This window comes from Mus caroli, chromosome 11, assembly GCF_900094665.2.
Source record: "Mus caroli chromosome 11, CAROLI_EIJ_v1.1, whole genome shotgun sequence".
NCBI classification, from domain to species: domain Eukaryota; kingdom Metazoa; phylum Chordata; class Mammalia; order Rodentia; family Muridae; genus Mus; species Mus caroli.
Genome location: NC_034580.1, coordinates 116,667,309 through 116,689,587, shown reverse-complemented (window position 1 = coordinate 116,689,587; position 22,279 = coordinate 116,667,309). Strand labels below are relative to the sequence as shown.

At 52.0% G+C, this 22,279-nt stretch overlaps 3 protein-coding genes across 8 annotated transcripts; 1 reads left to right on the top strand and 2 right to left on the bottom strand.

Annotated features, from left to right (window-relative positions):
• Nucleotides 1-12: 12 nt before the first annotated feature.
• On the bottom strand, nt 13-4,825 carry Gps1 (G protein pathway suppressor 1). 5 transcript variants are annotated; one of them, XM_021175505.2, is made up of 14 exons: nt 4,755-4,825; nt 3,886-3,978; nt 3,208-3,389; nt 2,626-2,790; nt 2,405-2,540; nt 2,243-2,320; nt 2,029-2,089; nt 1,636-1,721; nt 1,310-1,404; nt 1,120-1,225; nt 959-1,039; nt 723-860; nt 508-642; nt 13-434 (listed from the first exon to the last, which is right to left on the bottom strand). In XM_021175505.2, exons 1-14 carry the CDS (start codon nt 4,785-4,787, stop codon nt 360-362), a joined length of 1,464 nt encoding a protein of 487 aa, XP_021031164.1. In that variant the 5' UTR covers nt 4,788-4,825; the 3' UTR covers nt 13-359. The 5 variants fall into 5 exon arrangements, with proteins under 5 accessions (XP_021031164.1, XP_021031165.1, XP_021031161.1 ...); XM_021175506.2 differs by having other exon boundaries at nt 2,029-2,086; XM_021175502.2 differs by lacking the exon at nt 4,755-4,825 and adding an exon at nt 4,377-4,597.
• Nucleotides 4,723-8,050, top strand: Rfng (RFNG O-fucosylpeptide 3-beta-N-acetylglucosaminyltransferase). Of its 2 annotated transcripts, none has more exons than XM_021176670.2 (8): nt 4,723-5,210; nt 5,320-5,368; nt 5,726-5,828; nt 5,930-6,083; nt 6,372-6,460; nt 6,553-6,718; nt 7,017-7,102; nt 7,210-8,050. In XM_021176670.2, the coding sequence occupies exons 1-8, from the start codon at nt 4,935-4,937 to the stop codon at nt 7,241-7,243; spliced, it is 957 nt and encodes a 318-aa protein (XP_021032329.1). In that variant the 5' UTR covers nt 4,723-4,934; the 3' UTR covers nt 7,244-8,050. The 2 variants fall into 2 exon arrangements, with proteins under 2 accessions (XP_021032329.1, XP_021032328.1); XM_021176669.2 differs by having other exon boundaries at nt 4,725-5,210; nt 7,178-8,050.
• Nucleotides 8,051-19,966: 11,916 nt separating this feature from the next.
• Nucleotides 19,967-22,024, bottom strand: LOC110306007 (carbonyl reductase [NADPH] 2-like). The gene is given in 9 exon segments (XM_021178197.1): nt 19,967-20,070; nt 20,158-20,275; nt 20,505-20,569; nt 20,670-20,766; nt 20,859-20,904; nt 20,988-21,137; nt 21,240-21,325; nt 21,793-21,797; nt 21,973-22,024. Coding segments are annotated over 9 exon segments (723 nt in total).
• Nucleotides 22,025-22,279: the final 255 nt, after the last annotated feature.

Below are 22,279 nucleotides of genomic sequence, written 5' to 3'. Positions count from 1 at the left end.
AAGGAGCCTTGGGGCAATGATCAACCTGTACTTTAATGGACTACGACACTGCTGCAGTCGGAACTACATGGACAGGAAGGGTCTGAGGTACCCTTACCTGGGAATTGCACATGGTCTGTTTCACTGGGGCAGAAACCTAGAGTCAGGCCCAAGTGGCCATATGGGCAGGCTGCCTACCACTGCAGAGGGTACCTCAGCGTGGAAGGCCAACGAACAGGCACCCCAGTGGCCAGACTGCTCTAATGAACCACACACAGTCTGGGGTCTCATCTTGAGGAAAGCAGGCAGGAGGCCCAGGTGCTGCTTCCACAGGCAGAGTAGGTGTGCAGACTATGGTCTGATGGTCACGGGAATGCCTTTCACATGTTGGTACTCATGCGTGACTGGCTGTTGGCTGGAGTCAGCTCCCCTTGGCTCCCTTCTCTAGGAGGAGACTGCAGTGGACAGGGAGGGTTCAGTGGAGGCTGTGTGAGTGCCGCCCATTCCCTCGCACCCCAGGCTCTTCACCTTGACATGGATCTGGTTGCGGAGCACAGCTGCTCTCAGAATCATGGCTTTGGCACGTCGTTGGAATTCCTTGCCCATCAGCAGGGACTTCTCAAAGGTGGTGCTACGCTGATCCACATCTCGAGCATACAGTATCTGGACAAGAGGAGGAGGCTCAGAACAGCCCAAGGGGCCTCCACACCACACACTCGGCAGTCCCAACCCCGTGGACCCACCTTGCTGTGTGAGTCGATGCGGGCATTAATAAGGCCCTCCAGAATGAGCTGTGTCAGCTCATCCTCCAGAGCTGCAACTGTTGTGTTGAAGGCTGCAGCCATCTTGTGCATATCAGCTGACACATAGGGGCTGAAGTACTACAGGACAGAAGCCACAAGCTGTCCACTGCTCCTCAGGTCTGCATTCCACACAGCCCTAACCATCCAAGCCCCCTTGTCCCAACACCCACGCTTACTTGGATAAGAGCCCGGTTACGAATCTGGGTGTACAGTGTCCTGACATGAGGGGCCAGGTACATGTCCAAGAGCAGGTTGTCCTGCAGAGGAGAGCTGGTCAGGGACCCCCAAGGTGTGCACACCTAGCTCAGTTCCAGTGTGCCTTATCCTTGTGCCTTACCTTCATCTCATCCAGCATCTTCAAGCATGAGGCATACTTGGATTCATAGAATTTGAAGATGATGTCTCTGACCTGTGGCTCCAGCTCCAGGAACAGCTTGAAGGAGCTGAGGATACCACAGTGCTCAACTAAGAAGGGACGGAAGGGCCTGGCTGGACAAGAGAAGGTGGGAGCCCACTACCCAACTTACCTGCTGGAGATGACATTTCGTTGCAGCTCCTGCCGGTCAAAGGTGGCTAAGGCACACAGGCCACCATAGACAGCCACATTGCTGGGGGACAGCAGCTGGGAGGCAGAAGGGGAGGTGGGTCCTGAAACCTGGGGTCCTGGGCCATTGACGGGCACACAGACCAAGGAGGAAGCCCAAAGTTGGGGCCTGCCCTACCCTTCCCACCACCCATAAAGACGATGCTTAGACCCTCATTGACGAGAGGTTAAAGCCCAATCAATCCACGATCGCGTGTTCACTTCCCCTTATGGACTTGGACAACCTGAACAGTACCTGCCCCTCCTCACCTCTGGGAAGTCACAGTGATCAAAGGAAGCCAGAAGGAAGCACTTGGCAGCTTGCTTATACTTCCGTGCGGCCAGCTCAGCCAAGCCTACAGGCAGGGAGGAAACTGGTGAAGCTAGGAGTCTGGAGAAGGTGTGGGAGCCCCAGGACACCATGGCCATCAGTGGGTTGCCCCTGGGCTCCTACCCCAGTATGCCCCAGTTTACGGACAGAAATCTAACTGAAAACATTCCAAGTTAGGCCTGCAGGGAATCCTCAAAATGTATACACACACTCACACACCCAGGCTCAGGGAAACCAGCTCACCTACTTCCCCAGACCCCACTAGCTTCTCTATGAACTTGAGCAAGTGCCACACAGGGAGAAGAAGTGGGAGTGGTGGCTGGAAGCCTCACCTGCAGCACACTTGAGCTTGGTGAGGATGGCTTGCGTCTGGCTGTCCCGCTCTCCCCGCTGCTGCAGGAGAAGGCAGCAGATGTGAGCCCCCCACCCTGCGCTCCTTATTCAAGGAGCTCTGTTCCCTGTCCCCACCTTACCCTGAGTGCAAACTCAAAGGAGGCGAGGAAGGAGTAAAGGGGCTAGCTGGGGTATCTGTGAGGTGGACCTTACCTCAGCAATCTCTGGAGTAGACTCGGCCTTGCTGACATAGCTTAACACATGAGACCAATTTTGCAAGTAGACACTGACCTGGCAGATAAGTAGGTAAGGCCAGATAAGATTGGGTTGTCCCTTCTGGGCCCTCCATGCCTACCCACCTGTCACCCAGGCCACCTTGATGACGTTGAGGCACATGTTGATGACATGCTTAGCACTGGTGCAGTAGTCTCGGGCTCGTGAGTAACATTTGAGGGCATTGCTGAGGTCCCCACAGTCCAGGTAGTGATCACCCAGGTCATCGTGGCCGCGCCTGTAGGCCTGGCAGTGAGTGAATGCTGGTCGAAGGGCCATCAGGGCCCGGTTGCCCACCTCCCCTGCCCAGAGCAGCCCAGCACCTGATGCTCTCTTTGATAGAATTGCCCTTATAGTTCTTCAAGTCCGTGTCCAGCTTCTCCAGTTTCAACAGAGCCTTCTTCCGAGTGGCCTCCACCCAGGCTGTGTCCAGGGGTGGGGGCTCCACTCCACTCTCAGGGATGGCATCAGGTGCATTCTGCAGCTCCCTGAAGGGTGAGCTAGCCATCAGACAGGCTGGTTCTCAAGAAACCTTTGCCTCTCCCTGCCCCACTGCAAGGACCCAGTCTGTACCAGGGTCATAGAGAATTGCTGATCTAAGAGACCACAGCTAGACAGGGAAGGTCAAAGGAGAATAGGTGGTTTTGACCCAGTACAGCTAGGCCTTTTTTTGTTTTTGGTAAAGAAGGTCAGCAATACCAGATTCTCAAGGATTAGGAAGCTCAACTGTCTGCACAGAGGCAAAGGAAGCCAACGGAGAGAAAATGGCCAGCTACCAGCTCTCCACCCCAAGGAGGAAGCATGTTCTGGCTCTCACCTACTGCAGGCACATCACGGGTGAAAGGCACGGAAAAGCCATGGCCAGCCCAGCTCTGCTCACCCTCCCCTGCTCCCTAAGGCTTAACCTGGTAGCCTCGGAGAGCTTCCGGTGTATCTCTTCATACATGTCCACATTGAAGGTCCTCTGCACGAAGGATAGAGCCATTTTCAAGGCCTCTACCCGCAGTGGAGGGCAACGGTCAGCAATAAACTGTAGTCGCTCAATTCGCATCAGGCCACTGTAGCTGGCCGCATACTGCTCCAGATCCTTGTGGGGAGGAGATAAGCGGGTCAGCTGGGTAAGCAAGGACCTGACAACCTGAGCCAGGATACTAAACCTTCCCGAGGGAGGCTTGAGGCCACAGTCTTGACTGCTGTCCCAGAGGCTGGGAAGAGACCACGGGGTGGATTAAGGGTCATCAGGTTCAAGCTCTGCCCCAGGAAATGGAAACATGAGCATACTCTAACAAGTGATGGATGCTGGGGTAAGAAAAGGGTAAGTGTCAGCGGCAAATACAGCTTTGCTTCACACTGACCCAGTGGGGCTGTGCCCTATGGAGACGCAGGTGCAGGGTCTTAGCACTAACTGAGAACACAACACAGGTGGGCAAATGAAAACCCAGTTTCTTGGCTTAGAGGGATGTGACTAAAGCAGCTGCTAAAAAGCATCAGCCGTCCTAGGATATACACCATAGCGGGAGTCTGACTTGGACCCCTCAACAGATCCAAGTCACCAGTAGTCCCCCGCCACGTGGGATTCATACCAGGGTGGGATTCTCCACCACATAGTTGACATCAGGTGCGTTCTGCGGATCTTCCTGCGGATCGACATCAATCTGCATGGGTTCCACGGCCCCCTGCAATACACGAAGAGCAGCTTGACACAGGGCACCAGGGACAGCAGAAGATGTCCCTGACCCCCACGGTCGCTTCTGCCCTCGATTTTCCAAGGCAGAACTGCACTGGGCCCCCACAGGTGCTGGCAGCCAAGCGCCCTCCTCAGCTCTCCCACCCAGGTCCTGCGCACAACTCTTGGAACTGACTGCGGGAACCCTCAAGCGTTCCGGGCCGCCACCCCGATCCAGCTCCTTCCAGGCCACAGAGATCCAAACAGATTGTCACCCTATCTTCATCAATCCAAAGAGCCGGAGCAGACTGGCCACGCCGCGGAAGGGGTCGGCGCATCTCGGACTCGAGGGCCCAGGGCCTCAAGCGCCGTCCGGAGAGCCGCTCCCGGGCGGGCACGCAGCCGTACCTCGGAGAGCAGCGTGCAGGCCGACAGGCTGGCGCTCAGGCTGTAGTCGCCCGCCGTGCCGGGCCGCAAGTCGGACCTGCTGTGCGCAGGGCTGCGGCTCAGATCGGAGGCCGACGACGAGGCCGAGCTGGGCGCCGGGCTGCCCCGCATGTTGGCCTGACGCGCCTCTCTGCGAGGCCGGCACCGCACGGAAAGCGTTGGCGCGCGAGGCGGGGGCGGGGCGGGGGCCGGGGCCCAGGGCGGCCCGCGAGGCAGGCGACGCTCGCGCGCCCAGGCCAGAGCCGCGGGCCCCGCCCCGCCCCGCCTGCCGCCGGCCCCGCCCACCAGGCCCGCTCCGGACCGAACGGCCACGCGGCGAGCACAGCCACCAAGCCCTACCTGCAAGTTAAACACCTGAACCGGCAGCGGCATCTTCCACCCCCGGGGCCGCGGCGACGTTCGCTTCCGGGGCGGCGCGTCCGTCAGTTCCGGGTCAGGGCTTGGGGCGGGGTGCTGTCACTCTTAAAGGGGCCGCCGCGGTCGCAGGCGGGCGCCCAGCGCCCGGGCCGGGGCGATCGCATGAGCCGTGCGCGGCGGGTGTTGTGCCGGGCCTGCCTCGCGCTGGCCGCGGTCCTGGCTGTGTTGCTGCTACTGCCGCTGCCGCTACCGCTACCGCTGCCGCTGCCTCGCGCGCCCGCACCGGACCCCGGTCGGGTCCCGACCCGGAGCCTGACCCTCGAGGTCTCCCGCCTGCAACCCGACGACGTCTTCATTGCAGTCAAGACCACTCGGAAGAACCACGGCCCGCGCCTGCGGCTGCTGCTGCGTACCTGGATCTCACGAGCCGCACGGCAGGTGCGCGTCCCGTCCCCCGCCGCACAGGGTCCTGGATTCCAGGCTGGCCTCCCTGCCCCCGGGGCTCTGCACCGACTCCCAGACCCACTCACGGCGTTTTCTCCCACAGACGTTCATTTTCACCGATGGAGACGACCCTGAGCTCCAGCTGCTAGCAGGTGAGATGCTCCCCTGGCCTGAGTTGTAGCTACCAGGGCCATTCATTCCGGCTTCCGGCACTTGCCTACTGTCACACAGCTAGTGGAGGGCAGAGCCAGGACACCCATCCATCCTTATAGTCACCAGATCCCTACCCTGCCCCCAGTTCCCGACAGGGTGCCACGCACCGCTAATGTCACCCAGATTTCCCGAGGAAGGCTCAGCAGCAATCTCCTGCCAAGTCTTGTCCTGTTCCAAGCCTGTGCTGTTCTAAGTAACTGTCATCTGCTTCAGAATGAGGGCTCTGCTCAGTGGCTAGACAGGCCTAAACCTGAGGAGGCAAGCTAGAAGTCAACCTTCACGTATGTCCCGTGCAGGCGGCCGCATGATCAACACCAACTGCTCTGCTGTGCGCACCCGCCAAGCACTGTGCTGCAAAATGTCAGTGGAATATGATAAGTTCCTAGAATCCGGACGAAAGTAAGTAACCTCACCCGTCAGAGAACCAGGACTGAACGATGTGGAGGCTCCCACCCAAACTGGGAGGGCCTCAGTGCATAGGCCTCTCCCTCCACCTTCAGATGGTTCTGCCACGTGGATGATGACAACTACGTGAACCCCAAAAGCCTGCTGCACCTGCTTTCCACCTTCTCTTCCAACCAGGACATCTACCTAGGGCGACCTAGCCTGGACCACCCCATCGAAGCCACAGAGAGGGTCCAGGGCGGTGGCACCGTGAGTGCTGGGCTAACATCCTCCTCCCTGGGGCTGACCCAAAGAGCGCTGAAGAGTGAGAAAACCCTAAGGCAGGCATGGGCCAAGTACCCTGGCTTCCATGGAACTGGCCAGTCAGGCGCAGTGATAGAGAAGGCCTTAGAGGCCACAGGTGACATGTCAGGAAACCCCTTGTGCCTTCTGAAGACTCCTATATGGTGCCTAGGATAAGGGTAACAAGATTCAGTTGGAGGGCTGAGGATGAGGAGCCCTATCCTGGTCAGCCCTGACAGCTTTTCCTTTTTCTAGTCAAACACAGTGAAATTCTGGTTTGCTACTGGTGGGGCTGGGTTCTGCCTGAGCAGGGGCCTTGCCCTCAAAATGAGCCCATGGGCCAGGTAAGTAGGAGGCTGGGAAGCCAGCTGCCTGGTTTGCGGGTGGGAAGAGGGTGGGAAGGGCTGTAAGAGGTGCTGACTAGCCTCCCCTCCAGCCTCGGCAGTTTCATGAGCACAGCAGAGCGGGTTCGGCTGCCTGATGACTGCACTGTGGGATACATTGTGGAAGGACTTCTGGGCGCCCGTCTGCTCCATAGCCCCCTGTTCCACTCGCACCTGGAAAACCTGCAGAGGCTACCGTCTGGTGCTATTTTGCAGCAGGTAGAAGATGCTCCAACCTGGTACTCCACTCCTACAAGGATGCAGCCTAGCTCCCAAGGGGTCTCCAGTTGTTCAGGGCTCAGGAGAGGGCTAGCTTCAGAATTTCCTTGTTGCTTGGGGGTGGACCCTGGGCAGAGAACCTTCAGGACCCTGTCTGTCCATGGCAAGCCTCATGGGGTTTCTTATGAAGGGCCACTGTCCTGCCCCCCTAAGCCTGAGGGGTGAGTGGAATTTCCTCTAGCAGGTGGAGGGCCCAGGAGGAAGAGCCGACCCTCACCCTCCTTGATTCTCCTCCCAGGTTACCTTGAGCTATGGGGGTCCTGAGAACCCACATAACGTGGTGAATGTAGCTGGCAGTTTCAGCATACAGCAGGACCCTACACGGTGAGTGGGCACCCTAGAGGGCTCTGGTGTCAGTCTCCTCCCCGGCAGACCTGATCTGACTCCTCCTCCTGATAGGTTTCAGTCTGTGCACTGCCTTCTCTACCCAGACACCTACTGGTGCCCTATGAAGAACAGGGTTGAGGAAGCTTTTCAGTAACTGCCGACTCCTGGTGGCTGCTCTACCTGGCTCCCTCGGGCCTTAGATTCAGGCAGTCAGCAGAAGCTGCTTGAAGGCCTCCCACGACCCCGGTCCCAGTTGGACACCAGGTACCTCGGGAAAATGAGACAACTGGGCTGTGCGTGCCAAGACTGTCCAGGAAGAAAGAAAGGAAAGATGCTGAGTGCCTGATGCCTCTAGCCCAGCCACTAGTCCTTCCCTGGACAAAGTCTACCACCCCAGCTACCCCAGACTGTGGTTCCCAGCCCAGCCACAGGTCCTTCCCTGGATAAAGTCTACCACCCCAGCTACCCGCAGACTGTGGTTCTCAGCCCAGCCACAGGTCCTTCCCTAGATAAAGTCTACCACCCCAGCTACCCCCGGATGGTGCTTCCCAGCCTCCAACTGCTGCAGCTTGTCCTCACCCGCAGAAGATGGGGCCAGGTGGGCTAGTCCTTAAGGGGTGGGCTTCAGGCCTGGCCACCGGCTCATAGAGCCACCACTAAGTAAGAATGTACAGACTGTGTGGCCAGAGGACACTTGGGACCAGCCTTGGGACTGTTTTTGCATAGGAGCTTCTGTTCTCCCGTTACCTCCATCTGAGCCCTCCCAGAGAGACTGCTGGGAGACTTCCTTCCTCTAATGCGGTGTTCAGGATGCTTCCCTCTGAGCTTCCCATTGCTAGAGCCTTCCCTCTGGGCTCCTTGGAGTGAGATGCAGGCTCATCCATCAGCTTTTACGGGGAGCCCGAGGGGAAGCTGTTGCAATGTTAAGTAAAGGCTTCCTTGTCATTCCTAGTGTGGCTCCTCTTGTCGTACATGACCCAGACCCCTGGCTTTGTAGGCATCCACACAGCAGCTCAGTCTTCAGGAAGGCCTGTTCCTGCTGCACTGCCTGCCTCCTTAGCCTTCCACACTGTGCGGCCAAGCAGGCCTAGTGTGTGTGATCTTTCTCTACACGTATGATGGAAGCACTGATACACATGTGTAAGCATGACTCCATGTGCGTGACTGTGTGTGTGTACTAAGACCGATGTGGGCACAGATGTTATGTGCATGGGCATGCGGGTTATATGAGAGAGTAGAGACATGGCAGCCGTGTACATTGGTGCGCTTGGGTACACGGGCACATGCATAACATAGTGTTAGTGCAAACATGCTGAGGAAGGGTGTATACCCTGTACTCTGGCAAGTGTGCTTGTGTAGGTGTGGAAAGGTATGTATCAGTGGCCCCAGGCTTAGAATGGTTCAACTAAGAACTTTTGTTTTTTAAAAGACAGAGTCTCACTTAGTAGCCCTAGCTGTCCTGGAGCTTGCTGTGTAGACTAGGTAAACCTTGAACTCACAGAAGTCTCCCACCTCTATCTTCCGAGGGCAGGAAAAAAAAAGTTGTGCACCACAACATCCATCAAGGACTTTTACACAGTGTAAAAATAGGGGTGAAGGCATGGCTCATTTGCCTAGAAGGCCACAAGGAAGGGTGTGTGGGAGGGGGTCGTGATGCTAATGTACATGCTTTGTATGCTATAGAAATCCTACTTTGGCCAGGTGTGGTGGGTATCATGTGCCTTTAATCCCAGCACTCCATACGCAGAGAGTGGATCTCTGTGAGTTCAAGGCCAACCTTGTCTACAAAGTGGGTCTACCCAGCACTCTGTTACATAGAGAAACCCTGTCTGGGGAAAAAAAACCCTAAAAAACCAAAATCCTACTTTGAAGCTAGGTGTGGTGGCTCCCACATGTAATCCCAAGAATGGGTAGGCTGAGGCAAAAGGGCCACAAGTTTGAGGCCAGTCTGATCTACATCACGAGTTTCAGATTAGCCAGGACTGAATAGGGACACTCCCTCAGACGATCCAGGACTGGGCCACCATACAACTCTTTCTAGATACAGAGTAGTTGACATTCTTAACAAATGAGGTCTTGAGGGTGGAACTGCTGGGTCCAGAACAAACTGTGTTGCTGAGCTCGGGTGTCGCATGAGCTAGTTATGTTTTTTTCGTTTTGGGGGGGTTTTGTTTGTTTGTTTGTTTGTTTTTTCGAGACAGGATTTCTCTGTGTAGCCCTGGCTGTCCTGGAACTCACTCTGTAGACCAGGCTGGACTTGAACTCAGAGATCCTCCTGCCTCTGCCTCCCGAGTGCTGGGATTAAAGGGGTGCCCTATCACTCCCGGTGTGAGCTAGTTATGTTAAACACACTTCCATTTATAATGTTTTCATTGGGTTGGGCTCATGGCTTCCCCGTGTCACTGGAAGAGCTTGTGTGTAAAGGGCAGAAGGCACCAGAAGGGATACATACCCAGAGTCCTTGATAGTGGTGAAAACCAGGCTGGGCATTGTATTGCACACGTAAGTCCCAGCATTCAGTAGGCAGCGACAGAGGCAGAGAGATCTCTGTAAGGTGCACATGAACACATACACACACACACACACACACAAGGGAGAGAAATTCCAATATGGGTCAGATCTTACAGTTCTTGGAGTCCTTAGGACTGGAATTTCAGGGAGAGGCTTTGGCTCTGTACAGTTGGGTTCTGGGTAGAAGGGTGAGGACCGAGGCTGGGAAGCAGGGATTCAGTTGAACTGGATGACCTTTAAGTAAGGAGCATGGAGTTATTGAAAGCTGCTGCAGAGATGGCTCAGTGGTTAAGAGCACTGACTGCTCTTCCAGAGGTCCTGAGTTCAATTCCCAGCAACCACATGGTACCTCACAACCATCTGTAATGGGATCTGATGCCCTCTCTGGCCTGCAGGCATACATGCAGGCAGAATGCTGTATACATAATAAATAAATATAGAAAAAAGAAAAAAAGGGAAAAATTTGAAGAAGAAGGAAGAAGGAGGAGAAGAAGAAGAGCTGGGCGGTGGTGGCACTCGCCTTTAATCCCAGCACTTGGGAGGCAGAGGCAGGCGGATTTCCGAGTTCGAGGCCAGCCTGGTCTACAAAGTGAGTTCCAGGACAACCAGGGCTATACAGAGAAACCCTGTCTTGAAAAAAAAGAAGGAGAAGGAGAAGAAGAGGAAAGCAAACTGCTGCAGAACTCCTATAGTAACATTAAGATACTGTGAGGAGTGCTGTCATCTGTATCAGTCAGTTCGCTTGCTTGTGACCTCAATGTGGAGATGCAGCAAGTTTCAACTCCATCCAGTACTGGAATTTGGAGGCCTCCCCTTTTCCCCTAGCAATCAGGTTTCCTCCTTTGCTTGCACTGTATTCACTCATGGGCTCCACCAGCAAACAGTCTTTCCAAGGATGAAAGTCTGTCCACACCACCTTCAGTGGTGATAGAACTGCTCAGAACAGACAAGGTCTTGACTGCCAGAGTTGATGCAGCTTGCTGTGGGACAGAGAACATGTGGTTGTGTCCCCAGTACCTCCACCTGCCAAGGCTGGTCCTGTAACCTAAGCATCAGGTAGCCAGGAAGCTGGCTACGCATCTATGATAAATATCACGTATCTACGAAGCTCCCACTCCATTCTTGCTGGTGTCTCTGGTTCATGAGAAGCAACACTAGACATAAAAGTTCTCTTTAATAAATGATCTGTTGCAATCAGTCAATCAATTTGGGTGAGCTGGGCATGGTGGCACAGGTACACACTTTTAATCTGAGGCAGAGGCAGATGGATCACTGAGTTCAAGGCCAACCTGGTCAGGCCAACAGGTGCCAGGGCTGTCACACAGGGAAACTATCAAAAAACAAAAAAAAAACAATCTGGTTGTGGTGATGCACACCTATAATCTCAGCACTCATTGTGTGGAAGTAGGAGAATGCAAAGCTTCATAGTGGGTTTAAAACCATCCTGGTACACGAGCCCCTATTTCTGGATAACCAGTGTCCCAATTGTATACCCTTCTCCTGAATGTAGCTTTACTTGACATATATTCCTGCCCACCTTTTCTGACTCATTGGTAGTGGTGTATGTGTGTTTGTGAGAGAGATCCCGTGTGTGTGTGTGTGTGTGTGTGTGTGTGTGTGTTCATGTGTGTGTGGATTCATTCGTGTTCACCTGTGCATGTACATGAGGTTGATATTGGCTGTCATCTTCAGTTGATCAGCACATTATTTTTGAGATGGGGTCTCTTAAGCAGACCCTAAGCATGGTGGTACACATTTTACACATTTCAGCCAGACTGGATGCTAGGGAACGACTACCCCCTCCCTCCTCCCACCATCTTTCCCCTGGAGCCTGGGGAGATGATCAGTGCTGCCTCCTCACTCAGCTTCCCCCACCTCTTGCAAGGGATCCCAATGGAGGCCGTTTTTTGCACAAGGACACTCCCATTACACCATCTCCCCATCCCCACTTGTGGATTCCTAGGGGCAGATGGTGAAAGAATCGGATTCCTTTTCATGCTAATTCCTAAGCAGTGACAGTACTGTGAGTCTCACTGGCCTATGTAGATCCCAGATGCTCTCAAAGCTTAGCTTTGCATGCCCCCCAGTCCCCCCACCAAAAAAAAAACCTACTTGGGAAGTGCCTTTGGAAAATCTACATCTACACAGCTGGCTCCTCTTTGACAGTTGTGTGTATGACAAGGTTTCTTGAATAGTTTGTTTTCATCCAAAGAGCAAGCTACCCAGGATTACCCAGAGCTCTACACCAAATTTCCACAGTGCTCAGGGAAGGTGCATCAATGGGCTGAACTGATCCTGAGAAAACTTAACAACAATAAACAAACAAACAAACAGAGGAAAAGGTCGATTTTCTCTGTAGAAGCCAAACTCTGTGCTTGGACTGTCCAGAGTGTGCAGCTATCCCATGCCCTTTCAGTCAGTAATATTTGTATAGGTTCTCTGGAGATTTCATATCATATACCGCTATTACATTCATTTCCCAGTCCTTCCCTGTTTTGCCCCCGGCCCTTGTTACTCCCCCCTCTCCCCCCCAAAAAAGTCCAATTTGTGTTATCTGTATATTCACTTGGTCAAGTTGAAGGCTCTGCACGACATCTTTGTATCTTTGGGTCTCTCTGGGTGACTAGCCATGCACTCTTGTCTAGTTTTTGGCTATGGTTACACATTTTCTAACAGTTTTCTACTTTGATCCAGGCATTCCTGCTGTTCAGATATTCTGGGAAGAGACTTGAGTCTCAGACTTGAGCCCCTGGTGGTCTGCTAACTACAATGGAGCATAGTAGAAGAAAGGCCAAAGGGGAGTATACATCTCAAGAGCAGGAGTAGAGTCTGGAGAAAGGCAGCAATTTGCACAGCAGGAAGTGGTAGCTAGGATATTGGCTGCTGCTATTGCCCCTGAACTCAGCTCAGGTTCAGCTCCCGTCATGGCAGGCACATAGACAGCAGGGGGCGCTGCAGCACAGAATGAGAGCCTCTGGCACATGGCATGCATACAGAAGGTAGGGGGCGCTGCAGTGCAGAGCGAGAGCCTCTGGCTCTGACCAGTAAGAATGACTGCAGTCCCAGTCCTTCCAGTACTGGGGCTGGGTTGGCCTCTAGAAAGTCCTCGAAGCACTTTAATGTCTCCTTTGTAGAGTAAACAAAAGTAATCCATGGACAGGAGCCTGCCGAGTTTTGTGTATGTGTGTTTCCTAGCAACGATGATAGTAACTCAATGTTCTACTTAGTGGACACAACTGACTTATGCACACTCTCACAGTTAGTACCCCCATATTNTACGGAGTGCATTGACATCACAAGGAAAGATTTAAGCACCAGGTGCTCAGAACACAGGTTTTGTGGGACCTACAGTGTGAGCTCACCCAACAGAGAACCCAAGAGAAAGGGGATGAGCCCTACTCCAGCCAACACCCTCTTGGTCCCAGTGAGGTGTTTAGAAATGCAACATCTGTGAGAGATTAAGGAATTCTGGCTCAGGTTCACATCAGGATCTCAGGGTCAGGGCCCCAGGTTGGTCAAAGGCTGAGGTTGAGTTCAAACCTGCTGAGGAAAAGCCATAACTGGTTAGTGGTACGACGGTTGGGTTGTTTGTTTGTTTGTTTGTTTGTTTGTTTTTCGAGGCAGGGTTTCTCTGTATAGCCCTGGCTGTCCTGGAATTCACTTTGTAGACCAGGCTGGCCTCGAACTCAGAAATCTGTCTGCCTCTGCCTCCCAAGCACTGGGATTAAAGGCATGCACCACCACTGCCTGGCACATGATGGTTGTTAAGGACACAGATATGATAGACACAGAAGTGGTGGTGGGAGCTAGGGAATCCTCAGTGTCACTTAAAGGGTTAGTCAAGGGCTGGTGTGATGGCTCAGTGAATAAATAGGTGTTTGCCACCAAGCTACATTACCCTGAGTTCAGTCCCTGGGGGCCTGCATATTGAATGAAGAGAACTAACTCTCAGAAGTTGCCCTTCCGACTCCACAGGACAGACAGACAAAATAAAAATTTAATACAAATATTTTTTAAAAGATATGTAGCCAGGCGATTGTGACATACACCTTTAATCCCAGCACACTCTCCCAGGGAAGAAAAGGCAGGAAGATCTCTCTGAGTTCGAGACTAGGAAAGTGGTAGGAACCCATTGCTGATTTGGATGGGGTCTGTTCACTTATGTGGCTGTCACCCTAAAGGCGTGATTTCTCCTGGCCAGGGTGAGAAAGGTTTGTTACTAGGGTTTTCAGGCAAAGGCTGGCCGTGGAAATCCCAACAGGCCAAGTCTGTGTATCTTCAGTGCACTACAGAGCCAGTTCTAGGACAGCCAGGGCTACACAGAGAAACCCTGTCTTGGGGGGCAGGACGGGGGGAGAAATAAAACAAAGTGGAAATAGCTCTTAAACATATCATATGATATGTAGTGTATGTGGGGGAGGGGCACACATGCACAGATGCACAGAGGTGTGTGTGTGTGCGCGCACGTATGCGTGTCTGAGTGTGCATGTATGTGCGTGCGTGGGGGGAGGTTGTTTAAATCTCCCTTCTCTCCTTTACCTCATTCCTTGGCTCTGTAGTGCACTGAAGATACACAGACTTGACCTGTTAGGATTTCCACGACCAGCCTTTGCCTAAAAACCCTAGTAACAAACTTTTATGACCCTGGCCAGGAAATCATGCCTTGGAGGTGACAGCCACACAAGTGAACAGACCCCAGCCAAATCAGCAGTGGGTTCCCACCACTTACCTGCCAGCCAGCACTCATAGGCCCTGGAGAAAGGTTTTTGTTGTTGTTGTTTTTGAGACAGGGCTTCTTTGTGTAACAGTCCTGACTGTCCTGGAATTCACCTTGTAGACCAGTCTGGCCTCAAATTCACAGAGATCCACCTGCTCTCTGCCTCCCAAGTGCTGCAATTAAGGACGTAGGACACGTCCAAGAGACCACGCCCCGTGAGATTTATTTTTGTTTTTTGGTGTGGGTAAGTTTGCTCTGTACATCATAGAATGCAGTGACTGCAGAGGCCAGAAGGCATCAGATCCCCTGGAACTGGAGTTACAGATGGTTGTAGCATCTGTAGCACGTGGGTTCTAGAAATTTAACTCAAGTCTTCTGCAAAGAGCAGTCAGTGCTTCTAACCACTGAGTCATCTCTCCAGCCCCTGGCAGAGAAAGTTGAAATTTTGTAGGGACCGTGACCTGTTTTTAATTTCTTTGTTGTATAGGCATTTCAAACTATTTTAGGTTTAGGTCATTTGTTTTTAGACAGGAAATTTGGAATCCAAAAAGTAAGAAAGCTCAAGATACCTTAAGGGGCTAGGTGTCGTGCGATCTCTGTGTTAATCTAAGAGCCCTGGGAATTACTGGATGTGCTATCATGGTGCCCCTAAGGGCGAATCCCAGCTGATTGGTCCTCTATGAACCTCTGATTCAGTAGACAGTCATGGGAGTGAGTTAAGGGTGCTGTTGGGTGTGTCAAGGACCCAGCCTCAGCCCAAGGAAGCAGCAAGGCCTTATCCCTGGTCTGAGAGACTGCAAAGCCTTCTTCTGGCCTGATTGGGAATGTTGACAGTGTTTACAAAAAGTGTTCATTGTAGCTGTCTGCACCTTGTGTGACCACCTTAACATGGCTCTCCTACAGAGATTAGCTAAACTGCCTCCTTGTTCAGCTGGATACAATAACCAGCCTCCCTTATTGGAGTCTATGTAACAAGTGCACTGAGATGCTGCTGAGCTGTGGCTTCTTCACCAGGCTTCCCAACCCAGCTTTTCTGTTTACACACATTTGTCATTTCTTGATTTTCTTACTGCCCCTAGGCAGCATTTCAGGATCCAAGCTGTGCAAGGATACAACAATAGACAAAGGATAATTTACCTAAGCGTGGACTCTGAATTGTCATTACCATTTCCATGTATGTGTGCATAGCTGTCTGTTAGTTTGTATCTGTGACATAGCTGTTAGTCCATATCTGTGAGGTAGCTGCCTGTTAGTCTACATCTGTGATGTAGCTGATGGGGGTGGAAACAATATGACAGCTGCAACTGCTGTCTCATTAGAGGTTTAGCTACTGAGAATGTCCAGGGCTCTGAAAAGAAACAGTTGCTCCCCCAGCCCATGCTGGGTGACTCTAGAAGGCTAGGGCACTAAAGGAAGCATTGGGGGCACCAGGGGCCTCACGACAAGCAGTAATTTTGTATGGAGCCACAAAAGAAAATGTATCTGTTCCTGGCTTGGCAGGAAATCCAGCAACTTGTCTATGAATGTGTTTAGCTGATGGAAGGGAGAGTGTGCGGACATGTTTAGTTGATCCCGGGATGCTGTGTGGCATCTCTCAGCCTGGTTTGACCTATTCTACTCTGGGCAAGTGTTGTGCACAGTATGTTACAAATGTAGGGGGGTGGCAAGATGGCTTAGTGGTTAAGAGCACGGACTGTTCTTCTGAAGGTCCAGAGTTCAAATTCTAGCAACCACATGGCAGCTCACAACCACCTGTAATGAGATCTGATGCCCTCTTCTGCTGAGTCTGAAGTCAACTACAGTGTACTTATGTATAATAATAAATAAATCTTAAAAAAAAAAGAAATGTAGAAGGACATACTTTTATCTTCCCAAAATATCTGAATATATTAACTGTACAGGAAATTAAACCTAGCAACATGGTTACTCTGGCTGGAATACAGACAGGCCTTTAATCCCAGGAGAGAGAGAGGCAAACAGATCACTGAGTTCAAGGCCAGCCTGGTACAGAGAAAGTTCCAGGTGTAGAAAATCAAGGTGGTTCATGCCTTTAATCTCAGCACACAGGAGTTGGTTGAGAAGCAGTGCAAAGGAGTTGAGTCTGCAGTTCAGTTGGTAGCAGTTAGGTTTGTGGCATCTGGAGGTAGTTTTTCCTGGGACACTTTTACAGAGACAGGTAGCAGAGAGAACAAGCTAAACACAAGTGAAGAAAGAATGAGCCGGAGAATGAGAAGGAGCCAGGAGATTAGAATAGATTGCTAGTTAAAGGCCAAGCAGAGCAATTCAGTGAGAAATTGAGTGTCTTAGAGTTTTACTGCTGTGAACAGACCCCAAGACCAAGACAACTCTTTTTTGTTTGTTTGTTTTTGTTTTTCGATACAGTTTCTCTGTATAGCCCTGGCTGTCCTGGAACTCACTCTGTAGACCAGGCTGGCTTCAAACTCAGAAATTCGCCTGCCTCTGCCTCCCAAGTGCTGGGATTAAAGGTGTGCGCCACCATGCCCGGCTAAGACAACTCTTATAAGGACATTTAATTGGGGCTGGCTTCAGAGGTTCAGAGGTTCAGTCCATTATCATCAAGGTGAACGCAAGGCAGCATTCAGGCAGGCATGGTGCAGGAAGAGCTGAGAGTTCTACATCTTCATCTGAAGGCTGCTAGGATAAGACCTAGTTCCAAGAAGCTAGGAAGAGGGTATTAAAGCCCACACCCACAGTGACACACCTAATCCAACAAGGCCACATGTATCTCGCCAAGGCCACACGTCCTAATAAAGCTACTCCCTGGACCAAGCATATATAAACTATCACACTGTGAGAAGCCAGATTGAATCAGTAGTCATCTGGGAGAGGAGTTTGAGCCAGAAGAGCTAAGTTGAACCAGCCAACCAGAGTTCAGAAAGATCTTGAAAGGGTGAGTTTACTCAACAATGTAAGTCTCAGAGGCTGGAAACACTCTAGGCCCAGATTGGAATGTACAGAGGCTTCCAGGACTAGGCCTAGGTTAGCCAACTGAGTAAATCTCCCAGAGGACAGGTACATCTGCTAATAAAAGTTACTGTAACAATAAACTGGGCATGGTGGCCACGCCTTTAATCCCAGCACTCAGGAGGCAGAGACAGGCAGATTTCTGAGTTGGAGGCCAGCCTGGTCTACAAAGTGAGTTCCAGGACAGTCAGGGCTACACAGAGAAACCCTGTCTCAAAAAAAAAAAAAAAAAAAAGTAACAATAAATTCACAAGCTACATTGGTTTGCTATAATTTACAAGTAATGTCCATTTCTTTTGATGTCTGTTGTCAAACAAAGTTTATCTCATTACTTTTAAGTAATAACTGAGTTGCAGGTTACATTTCACAGAGCTGTGTGTGTATATTCACACATAGGGATGGAGGTTATCAGATGACTACAGAAAAGTTAAAGAAGGGGCTGGTGAGATGGCTCAGCAGTTAAGAGCACTGACTGCTCTTCTAAAGGTCCTGAGTTCAAATCCCAGCAACCACATGGTGGCTCACAACCATCCGTAATGAGATCTGACGCCCTCTTTTGGTGTGTCTGAAGACAACTACAGTGTACTTACATATATAAATAAACAAATCTTTTAAAAAGTAGTTAAAGAAGCTGGAGAGTTCAAAAGTCTTTACTGGAGGCAGAAGAAAATCCAGATATGGAGTTGCTGAATTGGTTAGATAAAAATCAACAAAATAGGCCAGGTGGTGGCAGAACCCTCCTGTAAGTCCCAGTACTCAAGAGGCAGAGGCAGACAGATCTCTGAGTTCAAGGACAGCCAGAGCTACACAGGGAAACCCTGTTTCAACAAACAAACAAAATGTGCTCATAACCACCCATAATGAAATCTGAAGCCCCGTTCTGGTGCATCTGAAGACAGCTAGAGTGCACTTATGTATAATAAATAATAAGTGAGCAGAGGTCCTAAATACAATTCCCAGCCACCACATGAAGGCTCACAATCTGTACAGCTACAGTGTACTCATATACATAAAAATAAATACATAAATCTTAAAAAAAAAAAAAAAAGCAAGAGGAAAGAAAAAAAAACCAACAAATGGGTTCCCAGAACCGACATAGTGGCTCACAGCCATCCACAATTCCAGGTCCAGAGGCTCTGATGCCATCTGACTTCTGAGAGCACCAGGCTTGCAAGTTGTACACAGATATATGTGCACAAAACACCCATACAAATAAAACCAGTTTTGTTTCATTTTGAGGTCTCTGTGTAGTCCTGGTTGTCCTAGAACTCAGCAGGCTGGCTTGAACCCACAAAGATCCTTTTCCCCCTGAGTTCTGGGAGAAAGGCATACACCACCATGCCCAGCAGAGATCTGCCTGCCTCTACCTCCCAAGTGCTGGGATTAAAGGCCTGCACCACCACTGCTTCCCTTGGGTTGCTTTCTTGTAGAACCAAGGACCACTGGCCCCGGGATGGCACCACAATGGGCTGTTCCCTCCCCTATCAATCACTCATTAGGGAAATACTAGTCTTACAGCTGGATCTCATGGAGGCATTTTCTCATCTGAGGCTCCTTCCTCTCTGATGACTCTAGCCCGGGTCAAGTTGCCATAGGAGCAGCCAGGACAAAGGTTGACTAAGCAGACTCCACTCTCTGTAGTTGGATCAATCCCGTGCACTTTGAGAAACCACTTCCTTGTGTAAGGGGATCCTTGTGTTACTCCTACTTCTGTTCAGCCACTAACCCTGACAAACAGTTGGACATATTGTTTGACTGTATACCCCTCCTTTTTAAAGAGCCAACTGTCTGGATCCCAATCCCAGGTCATGCAGGGCCACCATAAACCTGGGGTTTCCAGGCCATGGTCACTGACAAAGGCCTGGAGGAGGTGATAGACAAGAGGCAGCAGCAGGATCCAAAGGGGGAATTAAGGGCACCTATGTAATCTCTCCACCCAGGCATTCTGCACAAAATACTGGGCCGTGTAAATGCATAGATGACCATACAACACTGCTTCCTCAGTGCACCAGGTGTGTGCTTTCAGGGTTTGGGATACTGTACTGGCTGGGTCTGTGTATCAACTTGACACAGCTGGAGTTATCACAGAGAAAGGAGCCTCTCTTGAGGAAATGCCTCCATGAGATCCAGCTGTAAGGCATTTTCTCAATTAGTGATCAAGGATGGGAGGGCCCAGCCCATTGTGGGTGATGCCATACCTAGGCTAGTAGTCCTGGGTTCTATAAGAGAGCAGGCTGAGCAAGCCAGGGGATGCAATCCAGTAAGCAGCATCCATCCATGGCCTCTGCATCAGCTCCTGCCTCTAAGTTCCTGCCCTGTGTGAGTTCCTGTCCTGACTTCCTTTGGTGATGAACAGCAACGTGGAAGTGTCAGCTGAATAAACCCTTTCCTCCCCAATTTGTTTCTGGTCATGATGTTTTGTGCAGGACTATAAACCCTGACTAAGACAGAAACTATGGTTATTTCAGCAAATCAGCCCAACCTAGCTGATATAAAGGATGGGAGATCCTAGATCTGAGGGTGGCGATCGATGTGGGGTAGATCCACAGGGTGGAAGCAGAGCTGATGAGCTGGGTTGAAGGCAGGGGTGTGGTGTGAGGGTGGATCTAGGGAAGTCTCCTTAGGTCTGTAGGTGCCATCTGGGCAGTCTAGGAGGCCAGGTAGCCAGCATCCACCAGGATGCCACCACCACTGGTAGAGGCACTTCTGTCGCTGAGCAGGAAGAGGATGCTGTTGACAACGTCTTCAACCTCTGCAGGAGAACAGACCAGTCAAGGCTCTCCCTTGCTTGGCTGCTGGCAAACCGCACAGTTCCCCTCACCCACTGTCCCCAGCTGACCTGCGAACTTCCTCAGTGGGTGGCGCTCCTTGAGCTTCCTGGCAAACTCAGGGTCTGCAGAGACTTTCTTGCCCATGTCAGTCAGCACCACAGTGGGGTTTACGGCGTTTACCCGGATCTGGGGCCAGAAGCCACAGCTGGTGGCATGGCTGAGGAGCGAGCCCTACCTGCACAGCTCAGGACTCGCCCCCGGGACCGGTCTGATGAGCTTGCTTACTCTGTCCAAATGAACCCTGAGCCCAGTGCTCAGAGCCTTCTATAGTCCTCAGGCCTCACCTTCAACCCCCAGCCCTGCCCCAGGTGCCCATCGTCTGTCCCTCAGGTGTGGCCTGGCCCCCTGTGCCTACCTTGTGTGGCCCCAGTTCCATGGCCATGGCTTTGGTCAACATAGTTAATTTGCCCTTGGTGGAGCCTGTGGATGTGTGTGAGTGTTGAGGACCCCTCAGTTATTCAGTCCTCCTTCTGGGAGGACCACACAGAACCTACTCCTGTTCCTACCACAATGCACTCACAGTAGGTGGTCAGGTCAGGATAGATGACATAGGCCACCATGCTGGAGATGTTAACAATGGATCCTGCCACTCCTCGGTTAATGCCTCTGGCTACCATCTGGAAGTCAAGAGTTTTGTGCAAACATATGCATTATCCCACCCCAGCCTCTCCAGGTTTGCAACTGGGCCACAGCCCTCCTGTCTCCTCACCTGAGACACCTGCAGAACAGCACACACATTCACATTGAAGGACCTAGCAGAAGGGGAACATCAGCTTACTGAACCACCCATCTTCAGCGACCCTCCCCAGCCTGCCCGCTCTCCCTGAGGGCCCATCTGTCAAAGATCTCCTTTGTAGACTCTATAAAAGGCTGCATGAGCATCACCCCTGTGCTGTTCACCAGCAAGTCCACAGGGCCGATACCACCCAGCTCCTTCTCTGTGACCTCCTAGTCACCCAGGTCCACACACAGACTCTATCCCAGGACACTGTGGGGGACATTGGTGGCCTGAGACATTGTCTCAGCCAGCTTCTAATGTATTCTTGAGGGTGGAGAACAGGCCCCGACCATGGCAGTCTCTGTGCCTTACCTCTTTGAAAGACTGACCAGGTCTGCGTTGGTCCGAGTCAAAGCCACCACTTTGGCTCCCGAGGCATGCAGGGCCTTCACAGTGCACTGTCCATTCCGTGTAGGAGAATGGTGGAACAAGGGCCTTGTAGGTCTGGTTACAGAAGGATCTGGGTCCCGGAAGGGAGTAAAGACTTGCTCCAAGCAGCGCAAGTGTGCTGACCAAAAGGCTGTAAGCCAGGGTGAGGTAGGACTATCCCTTGTCAGAGGCCAGACAGACTGGTATCAGGTCAAAGAAGACAGTCCCCTCATGCTCATGATGGTGTCCCAGAGAAGGGTGACTGGTGCCCATCTTCCCAGCCTGGATCTAGGAACTGTCTTGATGCCGAGCTCAGCTCGTCCTTCAGAGTGGAGCACGTGGTAGCCAAGGAGAGGCTGGCAATCTGACCTGGTGGGCAACAGGTCTCTGGCCAGGGGACAGTGCTGAGGCTGGCCTCCTTCCTCTCTCCAGTCCAACTCCCCACAAGCTCACACTCACCTTTCCTCACTCACCTCACTTCCCTGCTCACACTCACCTTTCCTGCTCACACTCATCCTACTTCCTTGCTCACACTCCCTCCACTTTCCTGCTCACACTCACGTCACTTCCCCGCTCACACTCACCTCACTTCCCTGCTCACATTCATCTTACTTCCCCGCTCACACTCACCTCACTTCCCTGTTCACATTCATCTTACTTCCCCGCTCACACTCACCTTTCCCTGCCCCTGTCACCAGGGCCCTCAGCCCACTGGAATTCAGCTTCATGCTGCTGACACCAGTGTCCTCCTGCAGTAAGGGGAAGGTTAAGGTTGTTAAGATGGAACTGGTGAGTGGGGCAGGGTTGGGGCAGACGCCTTGCTCCTCAGAAGTGCCAATCAGCTGCTCGTGCTGGGACTTAAAGAGCCAAATGAGAGCTGGGCGGTGGTGGTGCATGCCTTTAATCCCAGCACTCAGGAGGCAGAGGCAGGCAGATTTCTGAGTTCGAGGCCAGCCTGGTCTACAGAGTGAGTTCCAGAACAG